Raw genomic sequence first — 18551 nt, forward strand, 5'->3', positions numbered from 1 at the left:
GTGATTTTGTTCTGTTGAGGATTCAGATACAGAAACCACCCTCAGTATGTTAAGGAGAAAGGTTTCGGTTGTTGGGAAGGGCTGGAGTAACAGCTGCCACCGCAAGTTGCCCCCATCTGGGCCACCAGGAGCTGGGAATCCCAATTGCTTGGCTCCATGTCACACCACCCTGACTCCTGATTTAGGAGGGAAGGATTATTTTAGCTACTTTCTAATCTAATTTCCTTGCCTCCAGTTTCTGCTGCCTTGAGGTTAGTTATCCTCTGCGTAGAGTTATTTTCTGAAACTGCACCTGTGTACCTTGGAATGCAAACTAAGTTCCTTCCCCGGCATCAAAGACCACAACATTTTGACCCTTACAGTTTGGGTCCTTAAACACGCGGCCCTCATCTCCTCATCCCCACGCTGCTCTACCCGAGGGGCTGATTCCTGAACACCTCCTGCTTTTGGTGCTTGTTCAGACTTGGGGTATCATCTGTTCAGAATCTCTTCCTCTCCCCTTCTTCTTCCCAGCCTTTAAGATCATAATTAGCTGTCATTTGGTCAAGCAGACTTCTCAGAAAATGCCAGAACCAGCCCCTACATTTCATTATACTCTTCCTGAAGTATTGTTTACACTCAGTGATGAGTACTTAGTTTTATGATTAGTTTTAGCTCTTACAATATCCATTTTGAGTTAATTTTTTTTAATAAGAAAGAGCTCTATCTTTGTCGTTTTACATGTGTATACCCAGTTGTTCCAGCGACATCTGTTGAAAAGACTCTTCTTTCCCTCTTGAATTCTCTTGTGATTTGTTGAAAATCGCTTGTCCATAATGTAAGGGTTTGTTTCCGGATCCTCAGTTTTATTTCATTGATCAACGTCTGTCCTTTTGCTAGTACCACACTATTTTGATCACTATTGCTTTTCAGTAAGTTTTGAAGTAAAGATGTTTGAGCCCTACAACTTTGTTCTTTTTCAAAATTAGATTTTGGCTGTTTGGCTGGTAACTTTGAATTTCCATGTGAATTTTAGAATCAGCTTACAGATTTCTGTATAAAAGCCAGCAGAGATTTTGATAAGGATTGTGTTGAATCTGTACATTAATTTGGGGAATGTTGCCATTTTAGCAATATTTAGTCTTACAATCCATATATGGGATGTTTTTCTATTTATTTAGGTCTTTAATATCTTTAAACAGTGTTTTGTGGTTTTCATAGTACAAATTTGCAGTTTCATATCTAATCCTAAGTGTTATTTCTTACAGTGTTATAAATATAATTTTTTTCTTCATTTTCTGATTATTCATTGCTAGTGTACAGAAACACAATTGACTTTTGTATATTCATCTAACATCCTGCAGCCTTTGATGAACTCTTATTCTACTAGGTTTTTTTTTTAATGGATTACTTAGGATACGTACAATCATATCTGTGGATAACGATAGTTTTTTAAATCACAGTATGATTTTTTTATTCAAAATATAAACATGCAAAATTAAATTTCAGTGAGAGTACTTAGTTAACATTGTTCTCCTAGTTACTAAGGTGCATCTATTCTTTACAGCTCAGATGTCCTGTTAGTTTTCGTTGTGCCATTTTCTGCTACAGAAACCTTCAGTGGCCCCTCGCTGTGCCTTTTGTGGCAAAAATACAGTCTTTTGGACTCATTCTCCAGAGCACTGAACAATACATTGTCGCAGAAAACAGCTTGGAGTGGTGGAGAACAGAGCTTGGGGATCAGTTTGGAGTCTTGGCTTCTCACCAGCTGTGCGTGGGCAAGTTTGGAGGTGTTTCTTATTTTGTGAAATTGGGGAATTAATTGTACTGTTAATTTTTTAAGCATGGTTGCTTTTAGTTCTTTGAACATATTTGTAATAGCTGCTCTGATGTGTGTTCTCCTCAGTCTGACATTTGGGCTCCAGAAGGACGATTTCTGTTTCCTGCTTTCCCCTGATATATTAATATGTATGGGCCATATTTTCCTATTTATTTGCATGCCTTAATACCTTTTTGTTTTAAACTGGACATTTTGGGTGTTTTATAGCAATTCTGAATTCTGAGTCCTCTCCGCTTTCTCAGGGCTTCTTGTGGTGTCGTGCGCTTGTTCCTTTGTTCAGTGAAGTTTATCTTTTCTGCAGTGTGAGCCCTCTGATGCGCTGTGCGTCCGGCACGACCTCTTCTGTGTGCAGACGTGCAGTGTGTTTGCCCACCTCGCGTGTGTAGGTTTTATGAGAAAGGGACGTAGACCTTTGTTCAGTTACATTCCCTGTACTTAGAATGGTATCTGAAACATAATAGATTCTCAGTAAATTTGATGAGTGCAAAGTATAAAATGATCGAAGTTTACTGCCTTGTTGCTTCACAGTTTAACTTGCCTACATTGAAAAATATCTAGAACCACTATGGGAAGTGAGTTTTATGTTGTTTGCCAACTCCAATTGCTTGCTGCTGCCTAGAGTGAGAGACTTGGGCTCACGGGGCAGGAATGCAGCAATCAGTGGCTGCGTGGGCCCGAGAGAAGGGGCGATGTACAAAGTTCTTGCCATTCTTAATTTAATGAGCTGCTGAAGAACGGGAAGTGGGTGTGTTTGGTCTCCATTCTTTTGTAGGTCTTCTGCTTGCTCCCTTCTTGCTACCAGGAAGTGTTTGGGGATACTACTTGGGGTTAGGTTGGAAAAGCCACCTGTTTACAGATTGATGTGGAAACTTTCTGTGGTAATTCCATTGTTAATAGATGTGGTACAAATGAGTCTCTTACAAGTATCGGGTGGACAGGACACTGCAGGGGCCAGTCCTAGCCCCTAGGTCCGGACCTAGCCGGACCATCAGCTCCAATGCATCTTTTGGAACAAAACTTAATATAAGACCCGCTATTATATTATATTATACTGGGTATTATATTATATTATACCGGGTCTTATATTACATTATATTATATAAGACCTGGTCTTATATTAAAATAAGACTGGGGCTTATATTCATTTTTGCTCCAAAAGACGCATTAGAGCTGATGGTCCGGCAAGGTCTTATTTTCAGGGAGACACAGTAGCTGCTGCTTGATGGCGAAAAACAAAAAGTATTCATTTGCTTATCTAACGTGAAGAATTTTTCTTCAAAGTTATTTGTTATTTAAAAGTGATTTTGAATTAATATCTTTCTTTCTCTTCCTTGTAGATTCTTACGGAGATCTGTTAATTCTACTTTTTGAGCACTTATGAATAACCACATATCTTCAAAACCAACAACCATGAAGCTAAAACAGACCATCAACCCCATTCTTTTATATTTCATACATTTTATAATATCACTTTATACTATTTTAACATACATTCCATATTATTTTTTTTCTGAGTCAAGACAAGAAAAATCAAACCAAATTAAAGCAAAGCCTGTGAATTCAAAACCTGAGTCTGCATACAGGTCTGTTAACAGTTTGGATGGCTTGGCCTCAGTATTATACCCTGGATGTGATACACTAGATAAAGTTTTTATGTATGCAAAAAACAAATTTAAGGACAAAAGACTCTTGGGAACACGTGAAGTTTTAAACGAGGAAGATGAAGTGCAACCAAATGGAAAAATTTTTAAAAAGGTAAGGCGATCTTTCATTGCCTTTGAATTTCCTCTGTATAACATGTACTCTTAGAAATGGTGGCAAGGGGCAAGGGACGTGCAGGGGCCTGCTTCTGTGGGGATTTGCCCACGGGGCAGGAGACACAGGGTAGGAAGGGACTGGTCTGCTCTAATCTCATGCCGCACCCTCCAGCCCTCACTTGTCCTGAACTTTCACAAAGCCTGAGAAGCCCACGGGTGTGAGGTGTAGGGCGTGGAGTACAGCTGAACCCAAATGGTTTCCAGGGCCTGGAGGAGAATGTCTAAGGCAGTTTGGGGTCGGACACCCAAAACTGGTGGTTCCAGAGCACCTATATGTGCTTGAGGTTGCTCTGGGTTTTGGGGTGGGATCTGCTGTTTTCTGATTCTAACGTCGCTTCCACTGGGCACTTAATGTCTTGGTCCTTTGGTGTGGCATTTGCATGATTTTGGAGAATTTTTTTTCACCAGGGGAGAAGAACCTGCCATTGTTGATTTGAAATAGGGTATAAGAGCCTGGACTTCAGATCCAGTCTACGGGTTTGAATCTTTGCTTTTCCACTTACTAACTGTGTGACTTAGGAAAAGTTAGTTAATAATCTGGCCTCACTTTATCTATAATATGGAGATAATGATCATTGCTGATATTAGCATTTCTTTGAGCCAGGCTGCTGTAAGAGCTATACCTATGTCAACTTAAACTGAAGGCTTTTAATAGCCCCATGAGTTAGTGTTATCCTTACTTTACCGATAACAACACAGTGGCACAGATAGGTTGGGCAACCTACCCACGGACATGGCAGCTAGCTAGTGCTGAAGCCAGAGCTAGAACCCAGGCCCTCTTGCTCCATACCCCTTAAAGTAATCCTAGCACACATGTGCACACAGGCACTATGCGTAGCACACTTTGGCATCTAGTGTAAATGCTCTAGCTTCTGTTGTTACTGGGATTTCCGTGGGAACAACTACAGTGAATACAGAGACAGAGGATGGAGTAGTGTGGCACTATGAAGGGTAGTAAATGTTGATGTAAGAACGTTCCAACCTGTAGAGTTTTTGTAAGAGTTTACTTAAGCCAAAGTGACGTCACATGGTGGGGAGCAAGATCTCAAATGCTCCTGAGAGTTACAGTTTTGCAGCTTCTTTTATGCATTTGAAATTAAGGGGAGGGACGAAAGGAAGATTAGAGAAATTGAGGTGGGGTTTGGATTACAGGATAGTAACAAAATTGTGTGCTCTTTTGAGGGTTAATACCCCCTTCAGAGGTATTACTCCTGGTGCTTCTGGTGGTAACCTAGATGGACAAGGAAAATGGACAGGCTGGCTTAAAACCTCTCACTAAGGAAGTTACGTGCCTGGGGTGTGACGACCCACCATGACCTGCCCAGTTAGGAATTTATGGTCAGATCACCCTGTAAGGTGACTTTCGGTAGAATCCTCCCACCTCCTTTTTTTTTAATCCACAAAGCTATAGAAATGACATGAAAAGGCTGTTTTAGAACTTGGATACATGACTTTGTTAAAGCAGTTCTTGAAGCCCCTGTAGGTAAAAACTGAAGATAAAACCTTTTAGAGGCAGTAAAGTAGATGGTCTGTAGTTGCTTGATAACTTTGGCTGGATTATAGGATTAATACCTGTGTAGGCAACGTAAATTTTCTCTTACCCTTTTTTCCCAACTACATCCTGACTCCAGCTTCATTTTTCTATCAGTCATGAAGGAACTCTCAGATCTTGGAGGAAAGTCCAAGTAATCACACTAGGGAATGAAATTCTCTGAGCTCCTCTCACCGCGGAGCCAGGCTGTGTTGTTTAACCTACTTAATGGTCCTTTCGCTCTGGCGCTTAGCATACGAATTCCATGTTTTTTCTCCTAAACATTAAGGAGATGGAAAGCAAGCTAATGTCAGTAAGTCCTGGAAATTACATTTTTTTCACTCTAGACAAGAATCTAAATGTTCCCCACCTTAAAGTAGAGTGATCTTTTACCTTGTTTTGCCTGGCACAGTCCTGCTTTATACCTGTTGATCCGACCTAATACGTCCCCCTTAGCGTCTCAGAACTGGTTTGGATAGACGACTTTTAAGGCATATTCCCTGTTTTTTTGGTTTTTCCCCTACTAAATTAACTTGAGATCTAGCTGGAGGTAATAGCATATTTCTAGAAATTGAAGTGCTATAGTTAAGCATCTTTGATTATTTTGTAGCCTATAGATTATAATTTACAAAACATTTTTTTCATAATGATGTCTGATTTTTGTCATGTTTAATTGGTACTTTTTATGGTACACCATCTTTGATTCTGCTTTTGAGAGATCTGGTAGTTGTTATAAGAGGTACTGAAATAAGAGGTACCGAAAACACTGCATTTTTTCAGTTGCTGAAGTTTTCCACTCCTCTGCCTTCTTTTCTACACTAGTCATATTATTTAAAAAGCATTTACTTTTATCTTTTGATCTGATGCTATTTGAATTCAAAGGCTGGGTTCTCTTATTCTGAATTTAAGTATATATAGCCAAAGTCCTGTTTTAGCAGGAAGTATAACTTTTCTCCAGTACTTCACACATACTAGAGGCATTTTATGGGGTAAGTACTATTTTTTAGTCATCATTCAGTACTCATAGCAGCGAATGAGGTCCCAAGTTTTTAAAAATATGGTGACTATGAAATACCTTCTTAATTTAGGTATCAGTATAATTAGGGCAAAGTAAAATACTAGAACTATCATAGTTGTTCCTTCAGTGTGACCAGATAACACAATGGACATAAGGATAGTTGTTTTCTGTGTGTGTGTGTGTGTGTGTGTGTGTGTTTACACACACGGCTTTTTCCTCCCTTTCTTGACCATGGTGCCTTTATGGTCATTGTTTATTCAACAAAGAAATATTTGAACTCAAATAGAAAAGTTGGAAGGTGAGGAAAACTACTTTCGTTAGTGACTTTTTCTGTCTATACTACATTACCATCAGAAGGTCTGTCTGTCGTTGGCATTTGTGATTCATCATGCTTTTTTGGAAGTCTTAACATAAACTCTGGTATAGGAAACATGTTATATTTTTCTTGTATGAAATTAGGCTCATTAGAAAATAAAATGAATTGTTAGGTTTTGTGTATAATAAATGAAGCAGATATTTTCTGTTAGCCGTGAGAAGAAAGTGTGCTGTCCCACTGGTGATCTCAGACTAGTGTCTGTTGGTCTACGTTGCAGCCGTACCAGTGACCTGCAGACCGGACTGTGGGGTCTCAGCTGTGTGTTAAACAAGCTGGGCCTTCTTTCCCCCTGTCGGTTTCTCAGTGTCTCCGTTTCTTTCACCCATTGCATTTTAGCAGTGACAGCATCTGCTGTGGTAGGGCAGTGAAAGTGGGACCTGGCGTGTAGACGTAAGGGTGGGCGCTTAGGCCTTGTGGCTTTTACTCAGTGCTCACTAGCAGTGCAACGCAGACGTGTTCACAAGTGTGTCTTCATTTTATAATTTCTGTATTTGAAGACAGTCTTTAATTGGGAAACAAAGGTAATGATGCAGCAATATCTAAAAGTTTCCTCCCTGTTTTGAGGCTTTGGGGATTAACCCTAGAATGTGTCTGATATAACTGAAACAAAGATACCCAAAATTTTATTTCCGGTTAATGAACTGGGAATGGAATGGATTGGAAATGGGATCTTTGTTTCCATCTTGTTCTAAAAGTCTATTTTGAGCTCCCAAGGGAAGAGAAGTGACAGGGAAAAGGCAGTGGTGCTGATTCTGCACTAATTATGCCAAAGCAGGGTGGCCCTCAGCTTCACCTAGACAGGTCTTCCTGGGGGACACAAATTGAAAAACAGAAGGCAAAGAAGCAGAGGCTGCGGTATTCTTGAGGCTTGGCAAGCTTCTGCAGCACTGTTTCCCCATCATGTAAAGTTTCCTTTCTATGGTTTTATAATACTAGCAGAGTTACGCACCTGGAGTGTGTGTCAGTCACCTGATTGCCACCTTCCCAGCAGCGTATCTTTTGAAATGAAGAACAGTGAAATGGTTTTCAGAGCTCTCTGGAATACATCTACCTGAAATAGAACAGAGAATAAAAGAATTCTATAATGAAACAGAAAAGAACACAATGCTGGTTCAAACATTGTGATCTAACTACCAGAAACACTAATTTTTTCCGTTCTATTTTATGCACATTACAGAGAGGAAAATAGAAGGAATTCTCTAATCGTAGTGTTTACAAAGATAAGATTTCACTATGACGTTCCTTCTAAGTTGATCTAAAAAGATAATAGAAATACTCACTTCTGTTCTTGGGAGTCCACTTAGCTTTTTTCCCCTCTTTCTCAGCACCTACTTTTGTGTTCTCACTGCAGGGTCACATTTGCATATGTGTATGCTATTTATTTTCTGACTTATTAGGACATTTACATCATAACTGAGTCATATAATGGTCAGTCTCTTGGCCAGGATTTGTGGTTTGGTTCTTATATCACTCTCCTCAACCAGAACTCTTGGTTTGCCTTTTCATACTTGTCCCTCTCCTTATCATCTCTGTTAGAGGCACCGCCGTGTACCAACAAATGACCCAAGGCAAAAAAAACATGAGTGTTTCTTTTTTCCCCATTACACCCCTGCTTTTTAAAAAACGAATCTTCTGCTTCCGCTCTTGCCTCTGCTGTAACCCACTCACACCGGGCAGCTGAAACGATCCTTTAAGTTGTTATCAGGCCACCTTACTCACCTGCCCAGTAACAGCCCAGCTCCTTTCTGTAGTGCAATTGGCGAGAGTGATTCAGTACTTCGATTCTGGAATGAGTTTGCCTGGTTCATATTCTAGTCCCATAACTTAATAGCTGTGTGATTTTGAGAAAGTTATACTTTCTCTGTGCCTCAGTATTCTCATATGTAAAATATGGATAATAATGGTAACTGTCCCTTAGAGTTATTGTGAGAGTTTGATAAGCCAATGTTTGCAGCTCACTTAGCACATGCCATGTTTCCCCGAAAATAAGACCTAGCTGGACCGTCAGCTGTAATGTGTCTTTTGGAGCAAAAATTAATATAAGACCCAATCTTACATAATATAAAGGACCGGGTCTTATGTAATCTAAGACCGGGTCTTATATTAATTTTTGCTCCAAAAGATGCATTAGAGCTGATGGTCCGGCTAGGGCTTATTTTCGGGGAAACACGGTAATAAGCATGGTAAAGGTTAGCTGCCCCATCATCATCATCATCATGATTATTACCAACCATCCAGATTCCCTGAATATTTTCACTTTCTCTGCCTCCTTTACAATAATTTGTTTACAATGCTCTTCGTTTGCAGAGAGAAAGGTTAAATGAAACCAGGTATACTTTGCTGAAGAAGGCAGGAAAGTGTATAATTTTGAAATATTTCTATTTTAAGTGGTTGAAGTAAAAAAAAAAAAAAATGTCCTAGTGCTCACAGAGGATAAACTCGCAGCCACCCAAAAACTTGATTTTTATTAAATTAGACCGTCTCATTCTTCAGGGTCCTGAATGGTTAAGTATTTGTGTGCTTTTATTCTGTCGAATGTTCTATATGTTATCTCCATCTGATTTTTATAGTTTTCTTTTGAGATCAGAGACCCTCATCATCAGCATTATCAGACACCTAATCTCATGTTCTTGAACATGGTAAATGAAGTTCCTGTGTCCCAGGAGGTGAGAGTCTGACAACACTAATAGTTACACTTGTGTATGTCATATGTGTCATGGAATAAGAGTCCAGCCAGCTAAATGTGAGGGGAGGGGGACGGTAGGGATCCTGGTGCTGCTCCCCTTAAGTTTACAAACGAGGAAACCGCTCAGAGACTCCCCAGTAACCATTCACACGGCCACGCCAGGCGTTCGTTTTCCTGACAGACTCGGGAAGGTGAAACATATTTATGTCTTGTATGGCTCATGGGTCAGGACTTTTAGGAGGTGGTAGGCAAAGGACGTTTCCGATTGAATGGTGAACAGAACAAAAGTAGCTACGGGAGTTAAATGATCAGATGGATATGGATTTTTTCCCCCTCAAAGCAATCATTTTAAAAATGCAGCTGCTGGAGGAGAGGTTAGAAAACTCCCTCAAAGCCCAGAGTGAACTGGAGTTTTGTTTGATTACACCACCCATTCCACACATTGGGCAAATAATTGCTGAGTGCCTACTGTGTGCCAGGTACTGCTGTAGGCAGCAGGAGGGCACTAATGAACTAAACACAGGTTCTTCTCATGGGTCTGATGTTTGTATGGGAGGAAGACAGACAACACGTGAACAGATTTAATACCTACTGTGGGGAAATACAGCTGACTGGAGATCAGATATCGTCTTGCTGAGTAGGTTCTGGCTCCGTGGAGGACTGAAGAATGAGGAGGCCCCACCTCTGAAGGTCTGGGTAATGAACCTTGTGTGCAGTGGGCAGGAGAGTGCGGTGGCTCTCAAACAGGAATGAGCCCAGCTGGGCGAGGCACTTAGGGTGCAAAGTGCAGAAGGCATTCCAGACCCTGAGGGTGAGTGCCTCCTTACATGTTGTGCCGCAGGCGCCTTTCTTGCCTCTTCCTAGTTCCTGCCTGGGCCCAACCTGTTTGAAGGACAGAAAGGACAAAGTCGTATTTACAGGAAGTGAGTCGGGAGGAGGGCTTGAGATGAGCACAGACACCTGCAACGGCCTGGTCCCTTCCAGCTTTGCAGGCCAGGGTAAGGTGTTGGACTCCATTCCACTGCACGGGGGAGGCACTACAGAACAGTAACTAGAGGAGTAAGCTGATTGATGTTTTTTAAAAACCACTCACTGCTGTAGGAGAATGAGAATGGAAGCAAGTTGGCCAGTCAGCATTCGTGAGTTCAGGAGAGAGATGGGCAAGGAGGACAGAGTGGAGGTGGAAGGAAATGGCTGGATTTGAGGAATGTCTGTTAGACACCGCAGTTGACTAATCAAGTAAAAAGTAAGTGGGGTGGAGCGGTTAGGAATGGAGATGGAAATTTGGGCAGCTCTTTGAAGCCAAGTCCTTGTGAGATTTTGACTTTTGTCGGGGACACTGCAACCATTGTAATACCGAAAGGACTGCAAAGATAGGGGTACAGATGTGTGCAGGTCATTAAACTTGGTGGTAGGAAGATAGGGGAGTTTCTGTTTAATTTCTGATTTCTCAGTGAAGTATGAGACGTTATCATCACCTGGAAGTGGAGAAGGGAGACAGAGGGTATTTGAAGGGAGAGAAGGTTTCAAATAGGCATTTCAGAGGGTGAGGAAACGAATATTCCAGGGAAGCATGCCAGGATTGCTGGGTGGTGGAATCTGTGATTCTGGATTTAATAAGGTTGGCTGTTCTTCAGCTGTGTTCCATAGTGCAGGCAGGGAGTAGGTAAATGAGTTTAATCTCACGTTGGGGTCACCATAAGGACAAAGTTAGGATTGGAAACTTTTTGCAGCACAAGTCAGATAAAGTTATGGGGTTCACTGAATGTAATATTTATAGGAAAGATCACTACTAGAAGATTCAGTGATTTAAAGAATTAAATGAAACTCAGGTTTTGATTATACTTGAATTAAACTCATGATATGGATTCTTTGCCACATGGTGGCACCATCACATGGCTTTATGTATTTGGATTGTATACCTAATGCCTTTTCAGAGTTCACGTGTCCTCTGAAACTCCTAAAGCTCATCATTTAGATTATAGAATCAAGGCGGTAGTTCATGCGACCTTTGGAGTGTAAAATTCTTAAGTTGTAATCCAGCTCCTGCACATTCCGCCGAATTCTCATCTGTCTTCTCACCCCCACAGAGCTCCTTTTGAAGTCATTGGAGCTCCTCGTGCTGAGCATTTCGTGGGGGTGCAGAGCAAGGTGAGAGTTTCGGACACTGAAGTTAAATAAGTATTTTAAGTACAGCTAGTTGCCTTATCCATCTCAGTTATTTCTTAAGTCCTTTATGGAACAGGACACTAGAGGGCAGTATTTATTCTTTTTCCATTTTTACCTTCATCCAACCTCTTATTTATGGAAGTCTTTTAAATGTTGTATGCATTTTTGAAAGTGAATACAGTTTTAATGTGTATGAGACATATATTGATGACACAACCCTGTTTGGGAACAGTATGTATATTTTTGCAGTAAGAGGAGCTTTTTATCCAATCTGTATATAGTTGGGGATTTATAGTCTGATCTAAGTTGGAAAAAATTCCTAAAGATAACATATGTTAACCATCTTTACAACGAGATTGTTACCCATGTAGATTTGATGTTACCTACTTCTGGTAAGCACAGATGGAATGTGGAAAGTCCAGCGGTGCCCTGGGGAGTATTTAAGGCTTCAGCAGAGGGACTTTGAATATATAACTAGTCCCCACCTGGTTGTGGAACTAGAGACTTGTTTACTTCGCTTATCCAGAGTTAGATATAGCAATTGAAATTGATCAGCTATAAATATTTCTATTAGCTTCGTTCTGGCCAATTTGTTTGTGAATCGTGTTTTTACCACCTGATACTGAAATTCAGGAATTCATAAGTAAAGGGAAAGTAAAATTTTGGTACCAGTAGTACTTGATACTAGGCTAAATTTTAAACTAATACCTAAATCGTTTAAGTAAATAAAACTTGTAAATGAATTATTAGCATATGACCCTTGGGCCAGAAAGTTGATCTTTAAGATGCTGTCAAACCCTGAATATTTCTGAGAAAGAATCCCCCCTCCAAAAAAAAAATTACAGTTGAAGATTTAGCATAAAATTTGAATTGTCATAGAAGATACTACAAAACAACTAATTTTCAAAATAGATTTTTCACTTGAAACCCACTTTCCAGCTTTTTGTTAAAAAATAGTTTAATTACATGCAAGCATAACTTTCTGGCTTGTCAAAATTTGGAACACATCCTGGCTTTCTAGAAATTAGTATTTTAGTTCTATTGAAAGCTATTTGTATTTTTTTTTGTTTTTTTTCATTAGGTTATTCTTGGACACTACAATTGGCTCTCCTATGAAGATGTCTTCGTTAGAGCTTTTAATTTTGGAAACGGCTTACAGATGTTGGGTCAGAGACCAAAGACCAACATTGCCATCTTCTGTGAAACCAGGGCCGAATGGATGATTGCTGCACAGGCGTGCTTTATGTATAATTTTCAGCGTATGTAGGCTTCTTATTTTCTGGAAGAGTGGATTTTTGTTACTGTGGAAGAGATGATAGTATTATTACAAACGTTTCACTCTTAAGAGAGTAAAATTCTGATGTTAATTTTCACCTTGTGTCCAGTCAGTGGACAACTCTTTGTTACAACTTAGAACTATTGGTCTGCTTTGGAAAGGGAACCAGTTGTAGAACAAATGGGAGGTGCAGTTAATGGATGTAGTAAGGGGACTTGAGCCTATTTATAGGGGACTTTCTGGGTCTAGGGAACTATGCCTGCCCTATGGGCTCTGCTATCACTTCTTAGGAATTCCCCTTTGAAATTGGTGTCATTTTGTTACGCCACTTCTATTAGCAGTAAAGTCCTCTAAAACACTTCCAGTCCTGAAACCCAGTGCTAGGTTAAATGATAGGGAATGTTTATATTGTTAACTATTTGAGTGGTAATCCTGATACCTTAGTCTGTGAGGCAGTCCTAGAAGCTTAGTTCTGAGGTCTTGGTGCCAAAATATGATGTTAAGTATGGCCGTTGTCTTATCCTTAAGATGAAACAGAAAAGATACTTTTACCAGATTTCTCACTGTAAATGCCTCCACTGTTTTTGTTTTTGTTTTAAACTGGCATACCTTTTTGTTTTCACAGGTTTGGGTTTACAAAATGTTTCTTTTTTGAGAAGCTTTAAAGTGTCATCTCTTAAAAAGTCACTTAAAGTCTAACTTTTTTGAATTAGGCAGAAAGCAAATAAAAATCTACATATAATTTCAACATTTTTAAGAATGGTTTTCTTTATATTTTTCTACTTTAGAATAAGCATTGCTGATGCTTGTTCGTGCTATTTTCTTAACATATAATACCTTAAATCTGACCTTCAACATGTTATTTTGTTGGTATATGTTCTTTTCCATATTTTGGTACCAAGTAGTTAGTTAATAACTAAGACTTAAACATTTTAGAAGTGAGACGTAATTCCTTCCAGTACGACAGTCCCAGAGTAACATCTGTAGGTAAAACAAAATAAAATTTAAGTTCTTTATTGTAAAATATTGGAAATCTTGGGGGACATTAGGTAAAGCTGAGTAAACACAATGTTGATTAGTATATCACAGTAATTTAGTTTGATCATAAACTGTGGCCCCAGTGATTGAGGGTTCAGCATGCTCCATTATGAAGCCTGCTTTCAGAGGCTTTGCTTATGTTTAGTACTCCCACGAAATAGTCGAATATCTGACTTGCGCTTCTTTTCCCTGTAGTTGTTACCTTATATGCAACTCTAGGAGGTCCAGCAATTGTTCATGGATTAAATGAAACCGAGGTGACCAACATCATTACTAGTAAGGAACTCTTACAAACAAAGTTGAAGGTGAGAACTGGAGGTATTTTATAACTACTATCTGATGCCTTAGAATTGCAGTGTCATGAGCTATAGTGATAGCTCTTTTATGATCATTAAAATCCTTAATGTCTTTATAAACTTTTAGGGGTATCATAATTCTATTCCTTTAGAAAAGAAAAAGGACATTTCGTATATAATTATGTATGAGTGGTGTAGAGATTTAAATTAATTTTTAATATGCCCATATCTAAGATGATGGGATTACAAATTTATTGTGCTCATGTATTTTCTACTCTGTTTTCAATATGTAATTTTGGAGGTTTATTTTTAAGCTAGTAATTCATTTATCTTATTTCTGAAGCACTGAATCACGAGTTTACAGAATTTTTTAAAGGGATAAGAGAAAGAAACTTTATGGAACTACAGGAAAAAGGAGTTTCTGTAGTCTCACAACAACTCCCCATGAAAATAATATGATTTGTTCTTTTTTTTATATACAGAGGGTGCCAAAAAATGTATACACATTTTAAGAAAGGGAAAAATGCATTAAAGTTGTAATACTCAATATATACCGATAACAAAAGATGAATACAAGTCACGTGTATACATTTTTTGGCACTCCGGGTAGATATACAAGTTTGTAAGTGAATTCCCTCCCCTCCCCCCTGTATCTTTATTAGCCTCTTTTAAACGTGGGGGGTTTCAGCTACCCTGTAGTTCAGGCAGCTTATAGTTACGTGCCCATTTTGTGAGGAAGTCACTTTGTTGTTGATTAAGATTTTATCGAAGAACGGTACACCCAGTAAATCTAATGCTATAAACCAGCAATTTAAATTTCAGTCCAATATTTTTCCACCTGAAAAAAGTGCTATTCATAACAGTGTACCCTCCCCCTTGGTTTTTTTTTTTTAAGCAAGAAATTAATAATTCACTGAATGTGGTTAATTACTTTTCTTGTGTCCTGGACTGTTTGCTAAGCTGTTTCATGATGAATAATGAAGAACGTGACGAGTGCTTGTGTTTTTTCTAGGATATCGTTTCTCTCGTCCCCCGCCTGCGGCACATTGTCACCGTGGACGGTAAGCCACCAACGTGGTCCGAGTTTCCCAAGGGTGTCATCGTGCACACCATGGCCGCTGTGCAGGCCCTGGGGGCGAAGGCCAGCACGGGTGAGTCACAGCTCCAGTTCCCTATGTCATTTCGCAGTGGCCACGGTCCCCAGCATCGTCCAAGTATGCGATCCCAAAGTTAGATCAAGTGACAAGTCAGTGTTCTAGACCGTTGGTTCTAGGCTATCGCTTCTAGGTGCATGTTCACCCTATAAAGGAACGGTTAAGGAAAAATACAATTTATGAGTGTTCTAAAAATGTATATATTTGAAATCAGTTTAAAATACATTTCGTTGAACATTATGCAGTTTTTCCATTTCCTTTTTCTGACGGTTTTGAATGATACAAAGTTAGTTTTATAAATAATGACTTTAAACTTGTCCTCTGTGAATTACTTGTAAGTACTAACAAATAGCTAGAGTGGCTAAACCAAGATCCCTCCTTCTACTCCCTGCTCCTACTCTACCTTTTGCAGAGGGGATATCGTTTTATCTTCCAGCTAGCACTCTGAGGCATGGTGACTCGGGAAGTTCCCACCTTGAAATAAGTGTCCAAAAATGTTAGAGTGGACGGATGTTTAGGGGTATCACACAAAGCTGCTAGGGTGGTGGGGCTGTATTTCCTTTACAGTTGGAAACTTAGTGATGAATTAGAGGTAAACGTTGGCTCAGCTCCGGAATGGGTTAGGCTTGCATTAATAATTGGGGGCATATTGAATTTTAGGTACTGGGGGACATTCAGAGGTCGATATCTAATGAGCAGTGGCTTATATAGGTCTAGTACTTGGGAGTTAAGTTTGGAGCTATGGGATTTGGAAGGTGGAAATACTTAGGTTTTAATTATAGCTGTGGAGTGGGCAAGGTCACCCACCGAGAATGGCACCTCTAGAGGCCAGCAAGCATTGGTCAGAGAGGAAGGAAGAAAAGTGTGGTTCATGGAAGACAAGTGAAAGGAGAATGGCGGTGAGGCGCAGGAGTCGTGAGCAGGACCCAGGTGCAGTGGAGGAGTCAGGTGACACAGGGATTGCGAGAGGACCATTCGACGTAGCAGACGTCCCCTTAGAGAGCTGTGCTGGTGGAGGAGTGTGGTACCCTGGCATGAAGGAGTGAATGGCAGATGAGGAAGTAAGGACTGGAGTGACAACAATGGTCAAGAAATATCTGGGCAGGTAGGAGAGAAAGGGTTCACCTGGGAACGTGTTTAAGATCCCCCCGCCGCCCTCTTCACACACGGATTTAAGAAGTCCACATTTAGAGTGGTTCCAAGATCAACTCAGGCACATCAAGAGCGCCATCTATGACCCACTTCTGGGTACTGTGGGTCGTGGTGCAAAAGGAGCACATTGACAACCCTGGTCCAGCCACCCGACTTTTTAGTTGAACTGCTGGAATAGCCTTTTGTCTCTATCTTCTGTCTGAAGTAGACACACAGCAGCCCGAATGGTCCTTACCATAGGTGATGCCAAGCCCCTGTTCGAAACAACTGCGCTTTCCACCCACAGTGAAATCCAGAGTCCTTAGCGTGGCCTTTGAGGCTCTGCGTGCACTCGTCCTGGCTTCCCCTTCATTTCCTGCCCCTTGCCCACTTGCTCACTCCATGCCCCACCACGCTCCTTACTGGTCTTCACATGTGCCAAGCACATTCTTCCCTCATGGCCTTTGCTTTTGCTTCTTTTCTACTTGAAATACTCTCCCAATTCCAGGGTGAATTTTCATAACTCCAATTTTCACTTTATTCAGGTCTTTACTAAAATATCAGCTCTACGGAAAGGTCTTTCCTGTCTCTTCCATCTATACATTAATGGCTTCTACCTTCATCTTCTCACCTTGTCTTGCTTTGTTTTCTTCATAACTCTATTATACTATAAATTTATATGCTTGTCTGTCCCAACGGAACATATGACCCTTATATGCAGAGGACTTGATCTGTTTTGTTGACCTTTGTATGATTACAATTAATAGATGTTGAATTGAGTTAACAAATGATTATGGAAAAGAATTGGTGATATGGCTAAATTTCTCAGAAGTGTGTTGTTGTTTTTTCTCCAATACAGAAAACAAACCTCCTAGCAAACCAGCTCCCTTAGATATTGCAGTAATCATGTACACGAGTGGATCCACTGGGCTGCCCAAGGGGGTCATGATCTCGCACAGTAACATCATCGCTGGGATAACTGGGATGGCAGAGAGGATCCCACAGCTGGGGTAGGTCATGGGAGACAAGTGTGTGTGTGTGTGGGGGGGTCCTCTGTTTATGTCCGTTGTGATGTTAAACATTTGTGTCATTTGGTAGGATGCGGTTCAGTGAGTCCTTCAAAGTCTTTTCACAGTAGGCGTGTCCTTCAAAAAAGGACATTAAAATTAGTTACAAAATAGTTATTGTGAAGTTTAAAGTACAGTTATAGGTATTATTGTTAATAATTACTTTTTACTTCAAAACTGCAAATTTTAACTGACTTAAATCCCTTAATTTAAATTATTTTAATTGGTGGGTGTTGTTGCTTCTGTAGTCATTTTATACCAAAGTATATTATAATTCAGGTGAACAAATAATATACCCAGTAAATGTTTATTGAGGGTCTGTGTTCAGTCTCTGATTTTGCTTTTTAAGACAGACTCCAGTAGTAGCGGGGGGGTGGGGGGGGCTAGGTATATTGGCGTGGGAATGACGCTGGTGGAGGAGACAAGGTGGGACTTCGAGGGACTGGAAAGGAATCTTCCCAGAGATGGAATCAATATGCTGGTGTCTGACCTGGTGCAGTGGTTGCATATTTTTGATGCCCCTATGCATAGAAATCACACACACACGTGCACATGCATGCATGCATGCACATACAGGTTACTATGGAATTGAATTTGGGGATGGAGAGATTTCTCATGCATGCATAACATTCAGAAAAAAATTAAGAGCAACAGTTTCCTTCTGGGTTTGCCTCAGTTGCCCTTCCTAGTTTGGGAATGGGGACAGTTCTTGAAATATATACATAGACATTTCCTTATATAAGGTATGATTTGTTATCATTTAATTTACCTCTTAGAACAGGACTGTCTTCTGTAAGATTCCTGGCAGACAGTTGTGGATTCTATTTGAACTCTGGTAGCCCACTGGCTTTAAAGACCATTTTATCCTCAGATGATTTCTACTGTCCTAAAGAACCTTTCTGGTTTTTTTTTTTCCCTCCAAACTCCTATTTCCTCTGCCTTAGCACTTTGCTTCTTCAGCACTTACGATTTATTAGTGAGTGCCTTCAAGTAGGACTGGAAACAGAGCCACTCACTTAGACTGTCCATCTCCTCAGTTTTAGGTTGAGCTATAGATCTTTTCCCGAGACACCCGAGTGTCTATCTGTGTGTGTGTGTCTCTGTCTGTCTCTCTCTACCAGGACCAGGAAGGCAGATTGATGCCCTGATGGTCGTTTCATGTGCCCTTTCAAG

The 18551-nt window shown here is 40.3% G+C and overlaps 1 protein-coding gene across 1 annotated transcript in view; it reads left to right on the forward strand.

The window, feature by feature from the left end:
- ACSL3 (acyl-CoA synthetase long chain family member 3) overlaps positions 1-18551 on the forward strand; it is a 65916-nt gene that overhangs the window by 32142 nt on the left and 15223 nt on the right. The window contains exons 3-8 of the mRNA XM_081050792.1: positions 3157-3574; positions 12498-12675; positions 13926-14035; positions 15039-15177; positions 17171-17321; positions 17410-17420. Of these exons, the coding sequence (XP_080906918.1) occupies positions 3197-3574; positions 12498-12675; positions 13926-14035; positions 15039-15177; positions 17171-17321; positions 17410-17420 (967 nt within the window). The 5' untranslated portion in view covers positions 3157-3196. The remainder of the gene's footprint in view (positions 1-3156; positions 3575-12497; positions 12676-13925; positions 14036-15038; positions 15178-17170; positions 17322-17409; positions 17421-18551) is intronic.

Source organism: Rhinolophus hipposideros (genome assembly GCF_964194185.1).
Source record: "Rhinolophus hipposideros genome assembly, chromosome: 6".
In the NCBI taxonomy this organism is placed as follows: Eukaryota; Metazoa; Chordata; class Mammalia; order Chiroptera; family Rhinolophidae; genus Rhinolophus; species Rhinolophus hipposideros.